We start from the raw sequence: 16,201 nt of genomic DNA on the forward strand, positions 1-16,201 counted from the left end.
AGAAAAATAGTGATTGGCTAATAGTAAACTACCACATTCAACTGAGCACTATTACTAACTAATTCATTAGAGTTTCTTGTAAGTTAATGGCAGGTACTAGAATGTTAATATATTTTGTCACACATGTAGTTATTCTTTAAAGATGGAACAGTATTCTAGAGTCTAGTCTCCATTTAACACATTTAATGTTAAATTATGATAAAAAAAAAAAACTAGTTTATGGCAAATCATTATCATCAATGTAAATTATAATATGTAATCTAAATGATAGAATGACTCACGTGTCTATTTTTCAACACTTGCAAAATTGAAGTACCTACCAACCAGTATGAAGTACAGGATTCGGGGTCTGTCCGAGGGCGGCTGGATGTTTCTGTCCTGGTCTATGGCTCGAATGGGAGGAGTCACATTCAGAGGGTTCACTTTACTCTAGAAAAAAAACAGAAACAGAAATAGTTGCCTATGAAATCAAAGTTGGCAAATAAGTTCATTATGTAATGTCAATATATTTTTTTATTTCATTTTTTTTTCAGCCTAGACATGATGCAAAAGTTAGACCAAAAACCAAATGATCTAAACTATATTACTATCCATATTGTTTTTATATCCCGGTAACACTTTACTATAAGGTTCCATTAATGCATGATCTAACATTAAGTAACACATTTGTTTCAATATTTATCATTAGTTAAAAAAATACAATTGTTCATTGTCAGTTTAATAATGTATTAGGGAATTTAGAAATAAACATTATCTAAAATTAGTAAATTTGGTTACACTTTTTAGATGATGGTCCAGTTTTCACTGTTAACTATGACTTTTGCCTGTATTGGGAAGGATTAATGGATGTAGAATATGATCATTCAGAATAAGGCATAAACAGACAATATCCTAGTAATGTGCATGTTAATAAGCAAATTTTTCATAGCGAGAATTTGATCTGTTAAATCTCTAAATTAAAGTGTTATCATCAATAGAGGGTATACGCGTGACGTCACCGTCGGCCGGAGTGCCTGCAGTTACTCACAGTGAGTGGTAAAAAGACTGAGTGGCTATATATGTTTTCAGCGTGAATGCCGCAAAAAACAAACAGAACACTTATGAAGTGGGAAAGAGCTTTGCGGTTGACTGTACAACTAGATTTGACAAAAAAACGGAGGTATATTTTTACAGAGTGCTATAGAAAGAGGAGCAATTGGATCGCTGCAATTCACAGAAACAACTGGACTCCAGTCAGCGAAAGATGGATTTGCAGTTATCATTTTGTGTCAATATGCTGAATTTAGGTGTAAAACCATACCCATTTATTTTGTATTGTTATATACGTACTGTATATTAGCCTATGTTTAGGTCTATATTGCTCTTATTTCCTCTGTGTCGAAATCAGGCAAACATAAATGTCAGGCAACACGATCGCTGGCTGCATGTCAATATCCATGGATCACTGGATCTTTAGTAAGTTATAAGGAACACTATATTGAGTCCAACAATTAGCCTAGTTTAAATTGATAAAATTGTTCGTTTTAGTCGCATTTTCGCTGTTTCCCCTATCAAATCCAGTCATGCAGCAGTGTATGTCAGAGAGGACTGCGACTGCAACGCTTCATCATGTGAACGGCTTTTGGTATCGGTTTGGACATTTTCACAATAAATAAATTACTGTGATTATACTTGTCTGTTAGTTATGTTTTTCTTCATAATTGTAGTTTGTTACGTAGTTTTAAGGAATTGTTATGGGTTTAGGGGTAGGAGTACGATTGGTGGCTCAAAATATATTTTAATGCTATATTGTTTAATAAAACTGCCATTTCCCAACACATCTGTCCATTACATTGTATCCTTTTTTATATTATGTATAAAATGGGTATGTTTAGGTTTGGGATTAGGGTTATGGGATCTTACATTTATCGATAAAATGGTAGAAAGGGAAATTATACAGATATCTTTATGATATAGAATATACGTAAATAGTTAACGTTTTGTAGCTGTAAAAACGTAATAATGTTACGTTTAAATGTTGCAGATACGTCTATATTATACGTTTCAGCATCTATCCAAACATACTAAAAAGTACGTTTTCTTTCTTTGCAAAAACGTAAAATACCTACGTATTAACAATGAGACCAGGCTGGTCAGGCTGAGAGTGTTTGCTCCGCCGGGAAAGTGACGTCAATGCATTCCCTCTATTCTTAAGTCAATTTTTTTTGTAGTTAACTAATGTTAAGAAAATGCAACCTTATTGTAGACTGTTACCTGTATCTGTATACTTAACAAATTATCTACTTGGTATACTTGTATTTCTCAAAACAATTCCTCCAAACAAAGCTGATGCATAAATAAAACATTTTGAGATCTCCATTAAGTCTCGAGCTTTCAAAGATCATCCACCGAGGAGAGTTTTCCTCTGGGCTAAAAGCAAAACTCTTGGGACACTTGACTGTACTAATCTGTGAGTGTGCATTTCATGCAGACAAATATGGCCTCTAACAGATATGATAATAAGTAAGAAGCATCTCCTTTGGGATGAGTGCTTCATTAAAATGGCAGTCTAAATACAAGCACTCAATGTTAAATATGCGAGCGCTGTAAATCAGAATTCTTGTCCACCTGAGACGTTTAAAACTACCCATAATCCCCCTTCCAGCAGGCATTAGGGTGATTAATCTGTGCCTGGGGACAGGAAAAAGACTTTCAAACCATATCCCAGCTCTAATTGTGAAATATGTGACCCCATTAATTACCACTATTCCTGCCAAAGGAAATGAGAAAGAAACTATTCGGAATGGAACACTAGCGTAATGCTTACTGCATTACACACTGACTTCTGATTTAAAAACAGTATCTAGAGAACGCATTATGCATTGACACAGAATATGTTTGCTATAAATTATTAAAATACTATTCTTACAATTCCTGCATTATAAAGTATACTGTGCAGCATGTGCATTTTCAGTATGAATGGGAAGATTACTGGAAGCAAGTTTCAAACATGCAAGGTAATTACCTTATGTAACTACAATGTAGCATATAACTTTTTAAAACCTTTGCATGTGTAATTTAGTGAGCTGAATTGATTTAGTGTCCCTTTGTTTTCTAAATGTGTGTGAGGACTCTACTGCAAACAAAATCTACCACGGGGTACAAAGTAACTAATAAATTATCGCAAATAAATACTACATTTTTTTTTTATGCAGCCAGAATATCTTAAATTTTCAAAAAAAAATATATATATATATATTTTGATAACACTTTACGGTAAGGCTACATTAATTATCATGAATTCATGTGTAAATTAATGCTTGAACTATGCTTTAATATCTCATGAATCATAAGGAACCAACATATGTTCAACGTTTTTCATTCATGACTTCATGGATGAACAACACCTGAATTAAAACATTAACTAAGATGAGCACATCCCCATGAATTCTGATTTATTACACATGATCATGATGTTTTCTTTGTTCACAGTTATGCCACCATTAACATTGTTCATCAGTGACCTAGTTACCACTTTAGTTAAGGGGCCACACACATGATGAAGTCATTGATAGATAATTTTGAATAACAGAATGTGTGTGCTATGAGCTGTGATTGGTCTATTTTGGGGTATGTCCAATAAAGTATTCATCATTAACTAAGCATTATCTATTAATGACTTGTTCATGTGTGTGGCCGCTCAACTAAAGTGGTGACTACTGACCTATAGACAAAAAACAAAGAAATCATCATGATTATGCGTAATAAATCATTATTCATGATGATGTGCTTATCTTAGTTAATGTTTTAATTATGGTGTTGTTCATTCATGAAGTCATAAATAAAAAATATTGAACTTGCGTTAGTTCCTGATGATTCATGAGATAATAATGCATGAACGAATGCATAATTCATGTATGAATTTACACATGAATTCATGATAATTCATGTACCCTTACTGTAAAGTGTTACCATTATTTTAATATTTATAATGTTGCACAACATTCAAATTTCAAATAAATGCTGTTTACATGACTTTCTATTCATTAAAGAATCCTGAAAAAGGTTTCACGATTCCCACAAAATATTAAGCAGCACAACATTGACTATCATACAAAATGTTTCTTGAGCACCAAATTATTATATTATAATGATTTCTGATCATTATAGGATCATGTGACACTGAAGACTGGAGTAATGATGCTGAAAATTACATTTTTGAATATATGTTATTTTAAATTGTAATAGTTTTTTTTTCCACAATACTAATGTTTTTACTGTGTTTTCAAAAAAAATGAATGCAGCATTGGTGAAAAAAGAGACATTTTTTTTACTGACCCAAAACTTGTATACTATAGATTGTATTTTAAATTGTGCTTTATTTTAATATTCATTAACTTAACATTTAACAGATCATAGCATTTTTGCATAGAAAATGTCAGGTAATCATACAGACCTACTGCAGAAAGGGTAGGAGTTGTGTGCTAATATGCTTCTCCAAACACACAGTAATGGCAGATCAACAGAATGAATAGAAGATGCACTAAAATCCAATAAAAAATGATGGATTCCCTCACACACACTAATCCTTCATAATTTTCGAGATAATCTTAGAACAGCAGGAAAAGCGAAAAATGCAAGAACTGCAGTAAGCAGAATGCAAAAAGAGAATGTTAAACTGCTGGAAATGAAACAAATCTGCAGCACATTTATTCAGTGCAGAAACTGGCAGCCGTTGGGAATGCAGCTTCTGCAGTGGAAAACATTTTTAGCATAAATTACAGAAGTCCCCCCTTAGCAAAGATCAGCCTTGACCATTTTTTTTCTCTCTCTCTCCATGTAGTTTGGTTCCAGCACGACCCATCTTTTCAAAGGTCTGCCCACCCTATCTCACCTCAACTGGGTTCTGATTTCATCAAACCTTCACATTTTGGCTTTGATGCGTGATGAACCCTGTGGTATAACTGGGGGTCTCATCCTGATTTTTCTCCCTGTCCCTGATCTCATTCAACCTGTACCAGCTAACTTTCATCATCCACCTCTTATCTCATCTAAATCCCTCGTTTCTTACCCTTCCTGTCCCTGCTGTATGAGTCTCATCTTTAGCCAAGCGCAGGTCAGTAGAGCAAAGTATGTGATGGGAAATATGAAAGGACTGACATTTAACTGGAAAAGGGTCAAGAAAACATCAACAACACTATGACACACATACTGAGCAGGTCCATACAATGTCCAGTGAAGACTTCAAAATGAGTCCATGAACAAGATTATTACAAGAAGATAACCAAATGTTCATGATTGGAGTGTTGACCCCTCAAAATACATAAATACATATTGAGGTCAGCAATAACATTAATAGTTTTATTCATCAAGGACTTAATTCAATTGATCAAAAGTGACATTAACAATTGAAAACAAAATTGTTCCCTTTTAAGGAACTTGAGCTGCATCAAAATGCTGTAGTAATGCCTTTGCGTGATTGGGTCATGAAGCACGTATGAAACCAGTCCAATGGCGTGACGGAATGTCACGTGGTGTCATCGACCAGGGGTGCGTTTCCCGTACAACGATGTAACTCGCTGTTTCACTACCATTGTACGACGCATTGTTAAAGAGTAACTAAACACTAAACCAAAATTTTTTTAGTTAATGATCTGTAAGAATGGATCTTTATTAATACCAGTCATTGATTCGAGTAACTTTTTTGACATTTGTGGATATAGTGTTTTATTTCTACAATATATGGTGTAAAAGCGCCTTAGTGCTGCCCTCTTCAGGTTGAACGGTGGCTACTGCAGTTGAATTTTCCTATTGGATGTTCCGCACTTCGTGACGTACGCAGGTTTCAACTCACCACGCAAGCTACGCCCTTGGCAGTATAAAAACCAGCTTGTTTCGTCAAAACCATTGTAGGGAGTCAGGAGTTGGAATTGAGAGTATTGAAAACGATCAGGATAGAGTGTTTTAGCATCTATTTTGTCCCCTCTATCTCCACTGGGGTCTGCCCACTTTTTCAGCAGTTTTCAAATATTGCCAGTGGGTGGAGTCAGGCTCTGACCAGGGGTTTAGTTACCCTCTAAAGAAATCAACTTGCTAGTCGCGACTGTTTCCCGAAACCCATTGTCGCAAAGTATCGTTCAACCACGATGGTTTCGCACGTGGTGGAGTAATAACTACTTTTAATGAAACTGTTTGAGATCCAATTAACGCTAGATTTGTTAATATAAATTACAGACATGTTATCTGAGGACTATTTCAAATTGTTATTTTGGTTTATTTGCAGACTCTATGTTTGGCTCATTCTTACATAGTAGATCACGTTCGCACATGCGCACTCTTCAAACACGTTACATTTGTATGTATTCTAAATAAAATACACCGGTTGTACTGAATGTCAGCCTGCTTATTTTGCTCAGTATAAGGATTTATTACCTCCAAATGTCATGCAATATAGAAATGATGCCTCTAACCACAGGTCGAGAGCTGTTGTTCAAACCACACAACTTTGCGATGCGTTTTGCGAATGTTCGTTGGAACGATGGTCTCGGGAAACACCGACTCGTCGAACTATGCTGATAACGACGGAACTTGCGACCCTAGTTGGCTAACGATGCTTTTGGGAAACGCACCCCAGTAAACTATAATGCCTGGTTCAGATTACACAATTATTATTGTTTTTTTGACTGTTACGATAGTCACTGTGTCAGATTGCGCGATTTTGACTCTTAAAATCTTGTCGTGTCGTAAACACGACACATGTCAGACTACACGTTGCTTCCTGACCAGTCATCACATGCCGTCTTAAACGGGCACGTGATGTCATCGAGAAGGCGAAACTAGTAGCGAGAAACTTTCTGAAACGAACGTAAACAAACAATGGATGAGGCGGTGAGTGTTGTATTGGCTGTCCTGTGTTCAGAAAAAAAGAAAGAAAAAAAGACAGAAAACACGACAATGGACACGTTTCTGGATTGCCCGAAGAGGACAGTATGGGCTGTCAATCCTTCAAAAATATTGTTGTATTGCTCTTATAAATTTTTACTTTTAGTTTTAACGTTAGCACCATCGTCTCTCTTTCGTTTCAGCATTTTTGAAAGTTGTGTACGGAAAAGATTGTGCTCCTATTGGTCAACCTCATACATGTGACGGAACCGTCGTGGATAACCGTTAAAAAAATTAAACAAGCTAGTCTTTTTGTCGTGATGTCGTGAAGCATCACAGACGCGATGTAGGTTGTCGCACACTTTGACATACTATACGAGATGATACGATCGAATCTTGCGTCCCGACACCCGTTGTCACTTACGAATCCCCAGGACACCCTACGTCAAACGGATCGTGCCAAAATCGGGCTAAAATCGTGTAATCTGATAGCCTGGATGCCAGCCCGAACTCCGCCCACAACATTTTTTGGTCGGGAAGTTCAGTCTGGACTCGTTCCATTGAGGAGTAATTATAATCAGGCAAGAAATAAACGGGCCAATCAAATTGCCAGGGCGGGCTTTATACGATGATGGACAGATGATGTGCAGGGACGTAATCATCACGTTATCAAAGAGCGCTAACTGATATCCCTCCGAGATGACTGCAGCTGGAGAATTGAGATGTATAGACTCCGCTGTCGCGTCTGTTGCAAAATAAATCGACAGTGCATTAATTTTAATAGACAAACAGAGGGCGTCCTTCCAACATGATTCGGGAAAAGTGTAACTTATCAGCTGGCTCTGGTGGTCGCTAAGAAGATGGGACATAATGAAAAGCCTGTGGTCGTTGTGTTTTCTCCTTTGGTCGCACTCATGGAGAAGTAAGTAAAAGAAGCAACAATCGTTATTTAACTTCTAATCTAAAATAAGTAAGTTCTGTAGATGAAAACTGCGCTATGCAAAGGAGTTGACTTACTGCGTTGCTCTGATTGGTTGTAGGTTTACCGACCATCCAATTGAGTGCAGAGTTTGTTTTTTTTTTTTCCTGATTCGGTTAAGACACGCCTCATAATCAAAGCCCAACGGAGCGGTATCAGACTCATTTTCTTATTAGAAAATGAGTATGACGAAGTCAGGCTAGTAATCTGAACCAGCCATAAAGCACACCTGAACCAAACAGCGTCAGCTTCTGTGTTTTGAGCAAGTGCTCTGTGAATCATTGCCCTTGGTGTTTTTTGTCTTTCATGGAATTGGCTAGGCAGGAGTTTTCACCCATAGCCTATATATGAAGAGCTCTTTTCCAAAACGCGTTAAACGACATTTAAAAAAAAATGAGTTTGTCGTGTCATTCTGCTGCGGACAGAACCCTTTCACTGCTCTATCAACGTTTCATGCCGATCGCTATATTTCCTTGTTTAAAATGTACTGCAAGATACAGTTTCTTCCCAAGCCGCGATAAGCACCAGCCCTGTTTTTAGCCTAAACACGATAAATCCTCAAATTCAATGAGCGCTCTACACAATCCAGCACGGCGGCACTCTGAACAGACGTTTATTATGTTCATTCATTCCTCAAAATGAGTCCTAGTTTTCTAGTCGACTAGTAGTAGATCATTTAAGCCATTTGTATTATCAGTAATCACATATATTGATTTAATTAAATGGGAGAGAAACCATATGAGCGTTTTTAATGGCATATTCCGCATCTCAACGTATGCATAAAGCTTGCCACAAAGAACCGGCAAAAGTAATGATTATGCATGAAACATTTGAATTGTTTATTAATAAACTAGTGTTTTCTGTCAGTGTCAGCAACAAAGATAAAGTTGATGATGCTTACTCGCCATCTTCGCAGTGAACGCGCATAGAGAAACGCATACTTCGAATTAGCCTATACATACGCAGAGAGTTGCCAATTTATTTTAGTTTTTAATTGTTTTGTTTAAAAGTAGATATTTAAAGCTTTCTGTAGCTTAGTTCTCAGGCCTGTGTGAGGCAAGCATCGCGGTGTTTCGGTTCATATTATGAGACGCGCTCCGGTTCACCTGCGCGCCTCTGTGTCCTGATTATATTGTCTGATATTTACTTCTAATGTATTAATCCAGTCAATTTGTCGATGAAACATTTATTAAAATGAAGATACAATTTATATGAAACGAAATTTACAAGCTTTCTACAAAACAAAACTTAATAAGTGGTCAAAATCATGTCTGAAGCACTCCAAATATTTTCTGATATTGGGCAGCTTTTGAATTTTGATCCTATCTTACTCATCTCATGCGGTTCCCTTTTCATAGCCTACTCAACATAGATGAAATAATAAAAATAAGTAATGTAATATTATTAAAAACAAATGTGAAATGTTTTTTTTTTTGTTTTTTTTTTTTTAACTTATATTTAAGCGTCATGCTGCTCCGCTTTGCTCACATGTTATGTAGCCTGTGTGTGTGTGTGCATGTGCTGGAGGGGTGCCCATCCCTTTTTTGAATATCGTTATCATATATTGATCATTTTTAATAATTCGTTTTTTCATGCATATGTTGAAATTGGTATTAATAATTTGTTTTTTTTTCATGCATATGTTGAAATTGGTACTATTTGTTTGAGGTTTATTTCGATTTATAGCGTTTTGGAAAAAAATAAAATTAACTTTTAAATTATCATTAACAATATTGTTGTTTGATTTAATAATTATTGTTCAAAATGTTCAGACTGAACCAATAAAACATTTAAACAGGATAATTTGAATATTCACAAAATGTGTGGGTCTAGGTAAAAAATGTAGTTTTCCTGAAAACTATTGAAATGGATTTATAGCGTTTTGGAAAAGAGCTCTTCATATATATATATATATATATATATTATAGGTATTTTATTATGGCCGACATGGGACTTGGCTGTTGTACTTTGTACTAGAAGGCCTCTCACTAGCTCTATTTGAGCCCACTGAGGAAGTTTCTGAGAATATTTCTCTAAAGAGTGTCTTTCTATTTGCTATTTCATTTCTCAAGAGAATTGGAGACATTCAAGCACTTTCGGTATCTCTCTCGTGCATGGAATTTTCTCCTGGTATGGTAAAGGGTTTTCTTCACCAGAAGACATTCCTACAGTTCCTTAATACTGTAAGTTGCCTTCTAGAGCTAGAGTACTGCAGGCCTTCTATCCTCCTCCAGACGTCAGACCGCCAGAACTTTATCTGCTCTGCCCACTAAGGGCCTTATATGATTACGTCCATAGAACTGTGGAGAAAGTCTGAACACTGTTTGTTTGCTTTGGGGTACCCAGAAAGGGGTGCCCGACTTCTAAACAGATAAACAGAGGATGAGTAACTGGGTGGTCGAGGCAATCTCACCTGCTTATGAGTCAGCCTTCACCATTCGTGAGGCTTTACTATCTGGACCTCGGCTCCAGGGGCGTAGGTGCTTTCGCCTAGATGTTCGCATTTATTTCACACAGACGGACACTTGCTCTTATGGCGTCGGGGGTATTAGCATTCCCCCATACTCCTGTTATGCCCGTGATCAACTTGGTTCAGCCTATCAGAGGCTGACGCTGTTTGGTTCAGGTGTGCTTTATAGTTTCCTGGTCGATGACATCACACGACGTTCCGTCACACCGTTGATCATATTAGAATGATTTCTGATGGATCACGGAACACTGAAGAATGTCAGTAATTCAGCTTTAAAATTACATTTTAATATATATATATATATATATATATATATATATATATATATATATATATATATATATATATATATACACACACAGTAAATAGACTGAACACGTAATATGACATCACCGTTTCACAAATCCACACAGAGGCGATTTGAAAAACTGAAAACGGTTTTGCATAACCGACCTCTTAAATTGAAATAATATTTCACAATATCACTTTGTCTGTATGTTTAATCAAACAAGTATAAAATAAATCTTTCAAAAACAAAAAAAATGCCCCATACCTTTGAATGGTAGTGTACATTAGACAGTCAGTGAGTGGTGCATATTGCTTTGTGAGGCTGAATTATTAATACACATACAGTGCATAGTTTATTTCTTTATAGTTCAATGCACATACCCTGCTCTCAAGCACTCAAGCCTTTCTCTAAGAGAGCACAGCATCTATTCAGGACTGCCCACTGTATAGCCTCAGGTCACCCTCCACAGCTCAATGGATCACAGATGAAGTGTTTCAGTCAGGTTAACACATCCTCCTGGATTTATATCTTGCTATGACAGCTGTTGCATACAGTATTGTAGTCATAGCGTGTGCCTGAAAGCAGGATCTGACAACATCCTTGCTGGAAAATCCAGGTAAAACTATCTTAAGGCGGTCATTGATTTTACGTTGCTTCTAGTTTTAAAATAACCAATTGGGACCAGCTAGAAACCATGGTCATTAGATGGCCTTAATGAAGCTGAAGACCATTTTGGTCAAATTTTTGAGGTCTAGTAAATTTGAAGCTCATTTGAAGACCTCTGATGTTTTCTGTGAGTTCTTACCAGGTCAGTGAGTTCAGGAATAGCCACGCGGTATGTGATGGGGGTACAGTCCTGTGTGTTGTTGACCAGAACACACGGGAGGAACATGGGGCCTAGATCATCTCCATCTGAAACATCCAGAGTTAGAGTAGTGGTTGCTGTGCGACGACTTCCTGGAAACGGAGCCCGGTCCTAGAAAGAAAAAAAAAGCTGGCATGTTACCATAGATACCTAGACCTTCAGATACAACATTCAAAGATCTGCATACAGAGAGACACCAGCAAGGATAATGAGAGAATAGAAATAGGTGAAAGGACAACCGTTTTCCCCCCAAAATATATAAATTCTTAAATGATCTACTCTATTTTCGGTCCCACTTTATATTAAGTGGCTTTAAGTACTATGTACTTACATCGAAAAATAAGTACAACATATTTTTGTGTTCCTGTTGTATTGTAAAACACTTTTACTGCTATTGAGGTATGATACGGGTAAGGTTAGGGACAGGTGTGGAGGTATGGGTCGGTTTAAGGGTAGGTTGAGGTGTGAAGGAAGGGTCAACTGTGTAATTGCAAATGTAATTACATAAATTAATTATAATATTAATTACAAATATAAGTACAATGTAAAAACATGTATGAACACAGTAAGTCCATTGTATCAAATTATTAATTTCAATGTAAGTACATAATAGTTAAAGCCACTTACTTTTTTAAAAGATTAATTAATATTCGTTTTACTCGAAAGCTTAATTAATTCAATATATTTTGTATCACTTTTAACATTCAACCTTTTATAAACTATAAACTTTATAGATCGACAGGTAATCACAAAATGTAAATGTAGTAAAATATAACTCCCCTTGCTGTAATTATTGACTGAATTCCAGTAATCAGGGTCTAAATAAATATTTAGAATAAATGTTATTTCTTTCCTCCAATAAGATTTTTGTATGAGAGAGAGAACTCGGTAACAAACCCATCCCCTCATTTTTCACATCCTGAAATGATTCGATTTTCTTCAAGGAGAGCTGTTGCAGCCCTGCTGTAAGGCATTTATTTGAGCCATTTGGCTCTATGAAAACATGGTCACGGCCTCTGGGGTCTGGACACCTCACAGAGATGCTGTTCTAGACGGGTTTAAAGCTAGTTGGGTATGCAGCTCATGTGACAGTGAAGGGATGCATTTGGAAGTGAATCAGGATGCCGGTTATTCAGTGACAGATACAGGGAGGTGTCTTGAATTTTAAAAAGTTCATTGTGGCAACCTAACAGGCCCAACACCGGTTGACCAAAAACTCAAGGTTATTTTTTTATCTACAGGAAAGGTTATGGAGTAAGGGCTCATTTAGCAGACATCTTAATCCTAAAATCCTAAAGTGACTTACAGCTCATTGCTCTCTTCTTACAGGAATAAAATCAGTAACCTTTTGATTACCAGCGTGAGTTTATGACGATTGGTTTGATTTTAAAGCAGTATTGTGGGTTATAACAAATTGAGCTAGCCTGGTTAAAACCCGACCATTCTCAGTTGTAACTGAGTTATGGTCTGGCAAAGCGTCATAGACAGAGGGGCATCACCAACGGATGTCGAGCCCGTTCACATCCCAAAGCGCCATATAGGACGCTTTTGCAAAAGCGTAAATATCCAACGCACATGGCACCCTTTAACGTGAAATGAGACGCAGATATATTTGGGCAGAAGGCGCCCCCTAGTGGTCTAACCCTTACCCAACACCATATCTAAACTTAACCATTAACCGAAGCGTCTCATTAGACGTTAAAGGGTGCCATGTGCGTTGGATATTTACGCTTTTGCAAAAGCGTCCTATATGGCGCTTTGGGATGAGAATGCGTTGGGATGTTGCAGGTAGACCTAAAACCAATCAGAGTGATGAAGGAGATGACGTATGCAGAGCGGCGCCCGGCGGAGAAACATGTCAGAGTGTTGTTCTTTGCTCGGTTTATAACAAAAAGGAAACGTTCAAATCGTTTAAAACAGACGCGATAGCTGATTCAAACGAGTCATGTTCGATGGTGGCATCCATCTTTGTAATGTAGGCTACAAAATCTGCTTCAAAATCCCAGCGCTGTCGTCATCGTGTAAAGCCCGCCCCAACGTTTCTGATTGGTACCGCGATTTCGATTGATTGGAAATGGGCTTGAATGAGCTCTTTGCCACTCTAACTTTCAGAGCAAATCTAAATTTGCCGGAAAATGTAAAAAAAAAATTTTCTTTTGTCAAATCAACTTAAATAATTTATTTAGTTGAGATAACTTATTATTTTGAGTTTATGATGATTAAATGAATCTCCTTCATTGTATTAACTCACTTTTTTTCTGTTCAATCAACTTAAAATTTTAAGTCAACCAAGTCACTTACTTTTTTAATTTAAACCAACAATATTTTTTTACAGTGTGGGCTTTTCCAGGCTAAGATTGAGCTATACAACATCAAAAACTGTGTTTATAGTAACACAGTGGAAGTCAATTGGGCAAGGTATTGGTTAAAATAACACAGTCTCATCCCAAAAAGTCATATAACTGACGTCTTGGGACGTTTTTTGACCATACGTCAATATCCGCCTTTTTAGGGCCCCCTTAAACGTCGGTAGATGGCGATCCCGGGCCGTCATACAACTGACGCTTTACCTTTAACGTCACTTAGGTGACGGGTTAGGTTTAGGGTTAAGTTTAGGTCTGGGGTAGAGTTAGGATCCCATAACCTCATCTACCGACGTTTAAGGGGGCCCTAAAAAGGCGAATATTGACGTATGGTCAAAAGACGTCCCAAAACGTCAGTTATATGACGTCTTGGGATGAGACCGGGTTGGTTAAAAGCAGAAATGTTAATCTCATATTTTTGTTAAAGCACTTATATATTACTTGTGTTTGAAAATGTGTTATTGAGCTTTAAGTTGTACTATTAGCAGTGAAGCTCTAGCAGGCGAACTTTTGCACAATACTCACAAACCACAAATTTAAAGTCAAGAACCCTCAAAAACAAACTTAAAAACTCTCTAACGTAAACTTACAAATGCAAAAAACTCCACCAAAACTCACAAGTATTTCCTCTCAACTCTCAAACATGAACTAGAAAGTAAACATTCATAAGTATAACCTCACCAATGCAAATTAAAAAACTCTCAAATGCAAGCTCAAACACTCTCAAATGCAAACTGAAACTTTAAACACAAACTCTCAAACAAGTACACTAAAGCCAAAGTAATGAATAAATAAATAAATAAATAAATAAATACAATTTCCAACAGATTTTTTACCTGTGTACCTTCAGTTACATATTTTCAATATTGGACCATTTTTTTTTTTTTACTCATAAATCATTACTATTGGTCACCCTTTACATCTGTCAGTGGGTTTTGAAAATGTTTAACCAAAAAGAAAAGATTTAAAAAGATTGAAAAGATTTAAAAATAGCTTTAACTTGTAACTCCCTTGGCTCCTCAAACTGTCAGAAAAACCTTACAACTTTGCCATCACCACTATTGCGTTAATCCATTTCCTGAAAAGTAGCATTTTTGGAGATAAAAGGTTTCTGTCTGACAGTGGCGATATATTACAGTCATGTTCAGTTTGTTTTGTTTTCATTCACATGAGTTTCCTTTGTCTAGTTTCCCGCCACTTATGAGTTGTCATGGTTACTGATTAGTCCTCTATTCAGCTGTGTCTCATTATTAACCTTGTTTGTACCACTATTTAAGTTCCTTTGGTCCCTCAATTCATTGTCAATTGCTGTCTGTGCACTAGCGTGCTGTTTGTTGGCTTGTTTTTCCTGAGTTCATAAAAAAAAATCTTATGTTCTTTTATAATCATCTTTGTCTTCTGTGGATCTAAGCGTTACGATTGCATACACGGTAATTTAGGTGTTTTATCACGTTAGTCTCATGATAACATGTTTAGTGTTTAAGCTTTTAGACTGCCTTGCCCTAAAGACTTCAACAGTCTTTGTAAGTGCATTATTGTAAACAGAATTTTAAAATGTATTATCTCTGATAATTAACAGCATGTCAATATAGGTTAAGTTGTATTTACCCTGAAACAATCCTCTTACATGCATTGAGTACAAGATCGCTATGAAAACATTGTGTTACAGTGAAGGATGTTTTATGTTTTAATAATCTTACATTGGCCTGGACTATAATTATATAGCGAGTTCTCTCCTCATAGTTCAGCCGCTCTGCCAAAACAATGTTACCAGACAGAGTCCCAGCAACCTGCACGGTCCTGTTTGACATCTGAAACGGAGAGATAACACGAGAGATTGCAGTATTTTAAATAAAACATGACAGTTTGAAAGTTCAGTATTCATGCATAATGTCACTAAATTAATCATTAATTACAATGAAGAACTTGAGTGTAACTGCAGAAGGTCTGTTTGATCTGAGGAAATACCGGGTCATTTGGGTTGTACTGAATGGCATATTCAATCTGTCCGTTTGGTCCGTCATCGATATCCGTGGCTCCATTGTTTCCTGAGAAGCCGGTGAAGATGGTGGTACCGACAGGAGTGAGCTAGAGAGATATCATTAAAAAAACACATGAAACAAACATCAGACACTGGCTTTATGCTTGTGTAACAACACAGCAACTCGTATAGGGCTCAGATGTGACCCATGTGACCCAGATAAGTGTGTGTGTTCCTTTTGGATCCCCTTAGAAGGCAGACTAGATGAGGACATAAGAGGGAAAAAATACAAAGAAAACGACACAGAGAAAGAAAGAAACAAAAAAAAAAAAAACAAGGGGAAAACAGCAGACAGCGAAAGTCAAAACTGAAAAAGAGAGCACAACTTGTACA

At 36.8% G+C, this 16,201-nt stretch overlaps 1 protein-coding gene across 2 annotated transcripts in view; it reads right to left on the reverse strand.

Annotated features, from left to right (window-relative positions):
* The window catches only part of pcdh15a (protocadherin-related 15a), a 409,861-nt gene that overhangs the window by 244,907 nt on the left and 148,753 nt on the right, over window positions 1–16,201 (reverse strand). For both annotated transcript variants that reach the window (XM_089117218.1, XM_089117217.1), the window contains 4 exons: window positions 15,796–15,915; window positions 15,528–15,638; window positions 11,405–11,575; window positions 321–429 (listed from right to left, as the gene is read on the reverse strand). In XM_089117218.1, coding sequence (XP_088973344.1) covers window positions 321–429; window positions 11,405–11,575; window positions 15,528–15,638; window positions 15,796–15,915 — 511 coding nt within the window. The remainder of the gene's footprint in view (window positions 1–320; window positions 430–11,404; window positions 11,576–15,527; window positions 15,639–15,795; window positions 15,916–16,201) is intronic.

The sequence above is a fragment of the Pimephales promelas genome, chromosome 11, assembly GCF_988280905.1.
Source record: "Pimephales promelas chromosome 11, fPimPro1.hap1.1, whole genome shotgun sequence".
NCBI classification, from domain to species: Eukaryota; Metazoa; Chordata; class Actinopteri; order Cypriniformes; family Leuciscidae; genus Pimephales; species Pimephales promelas.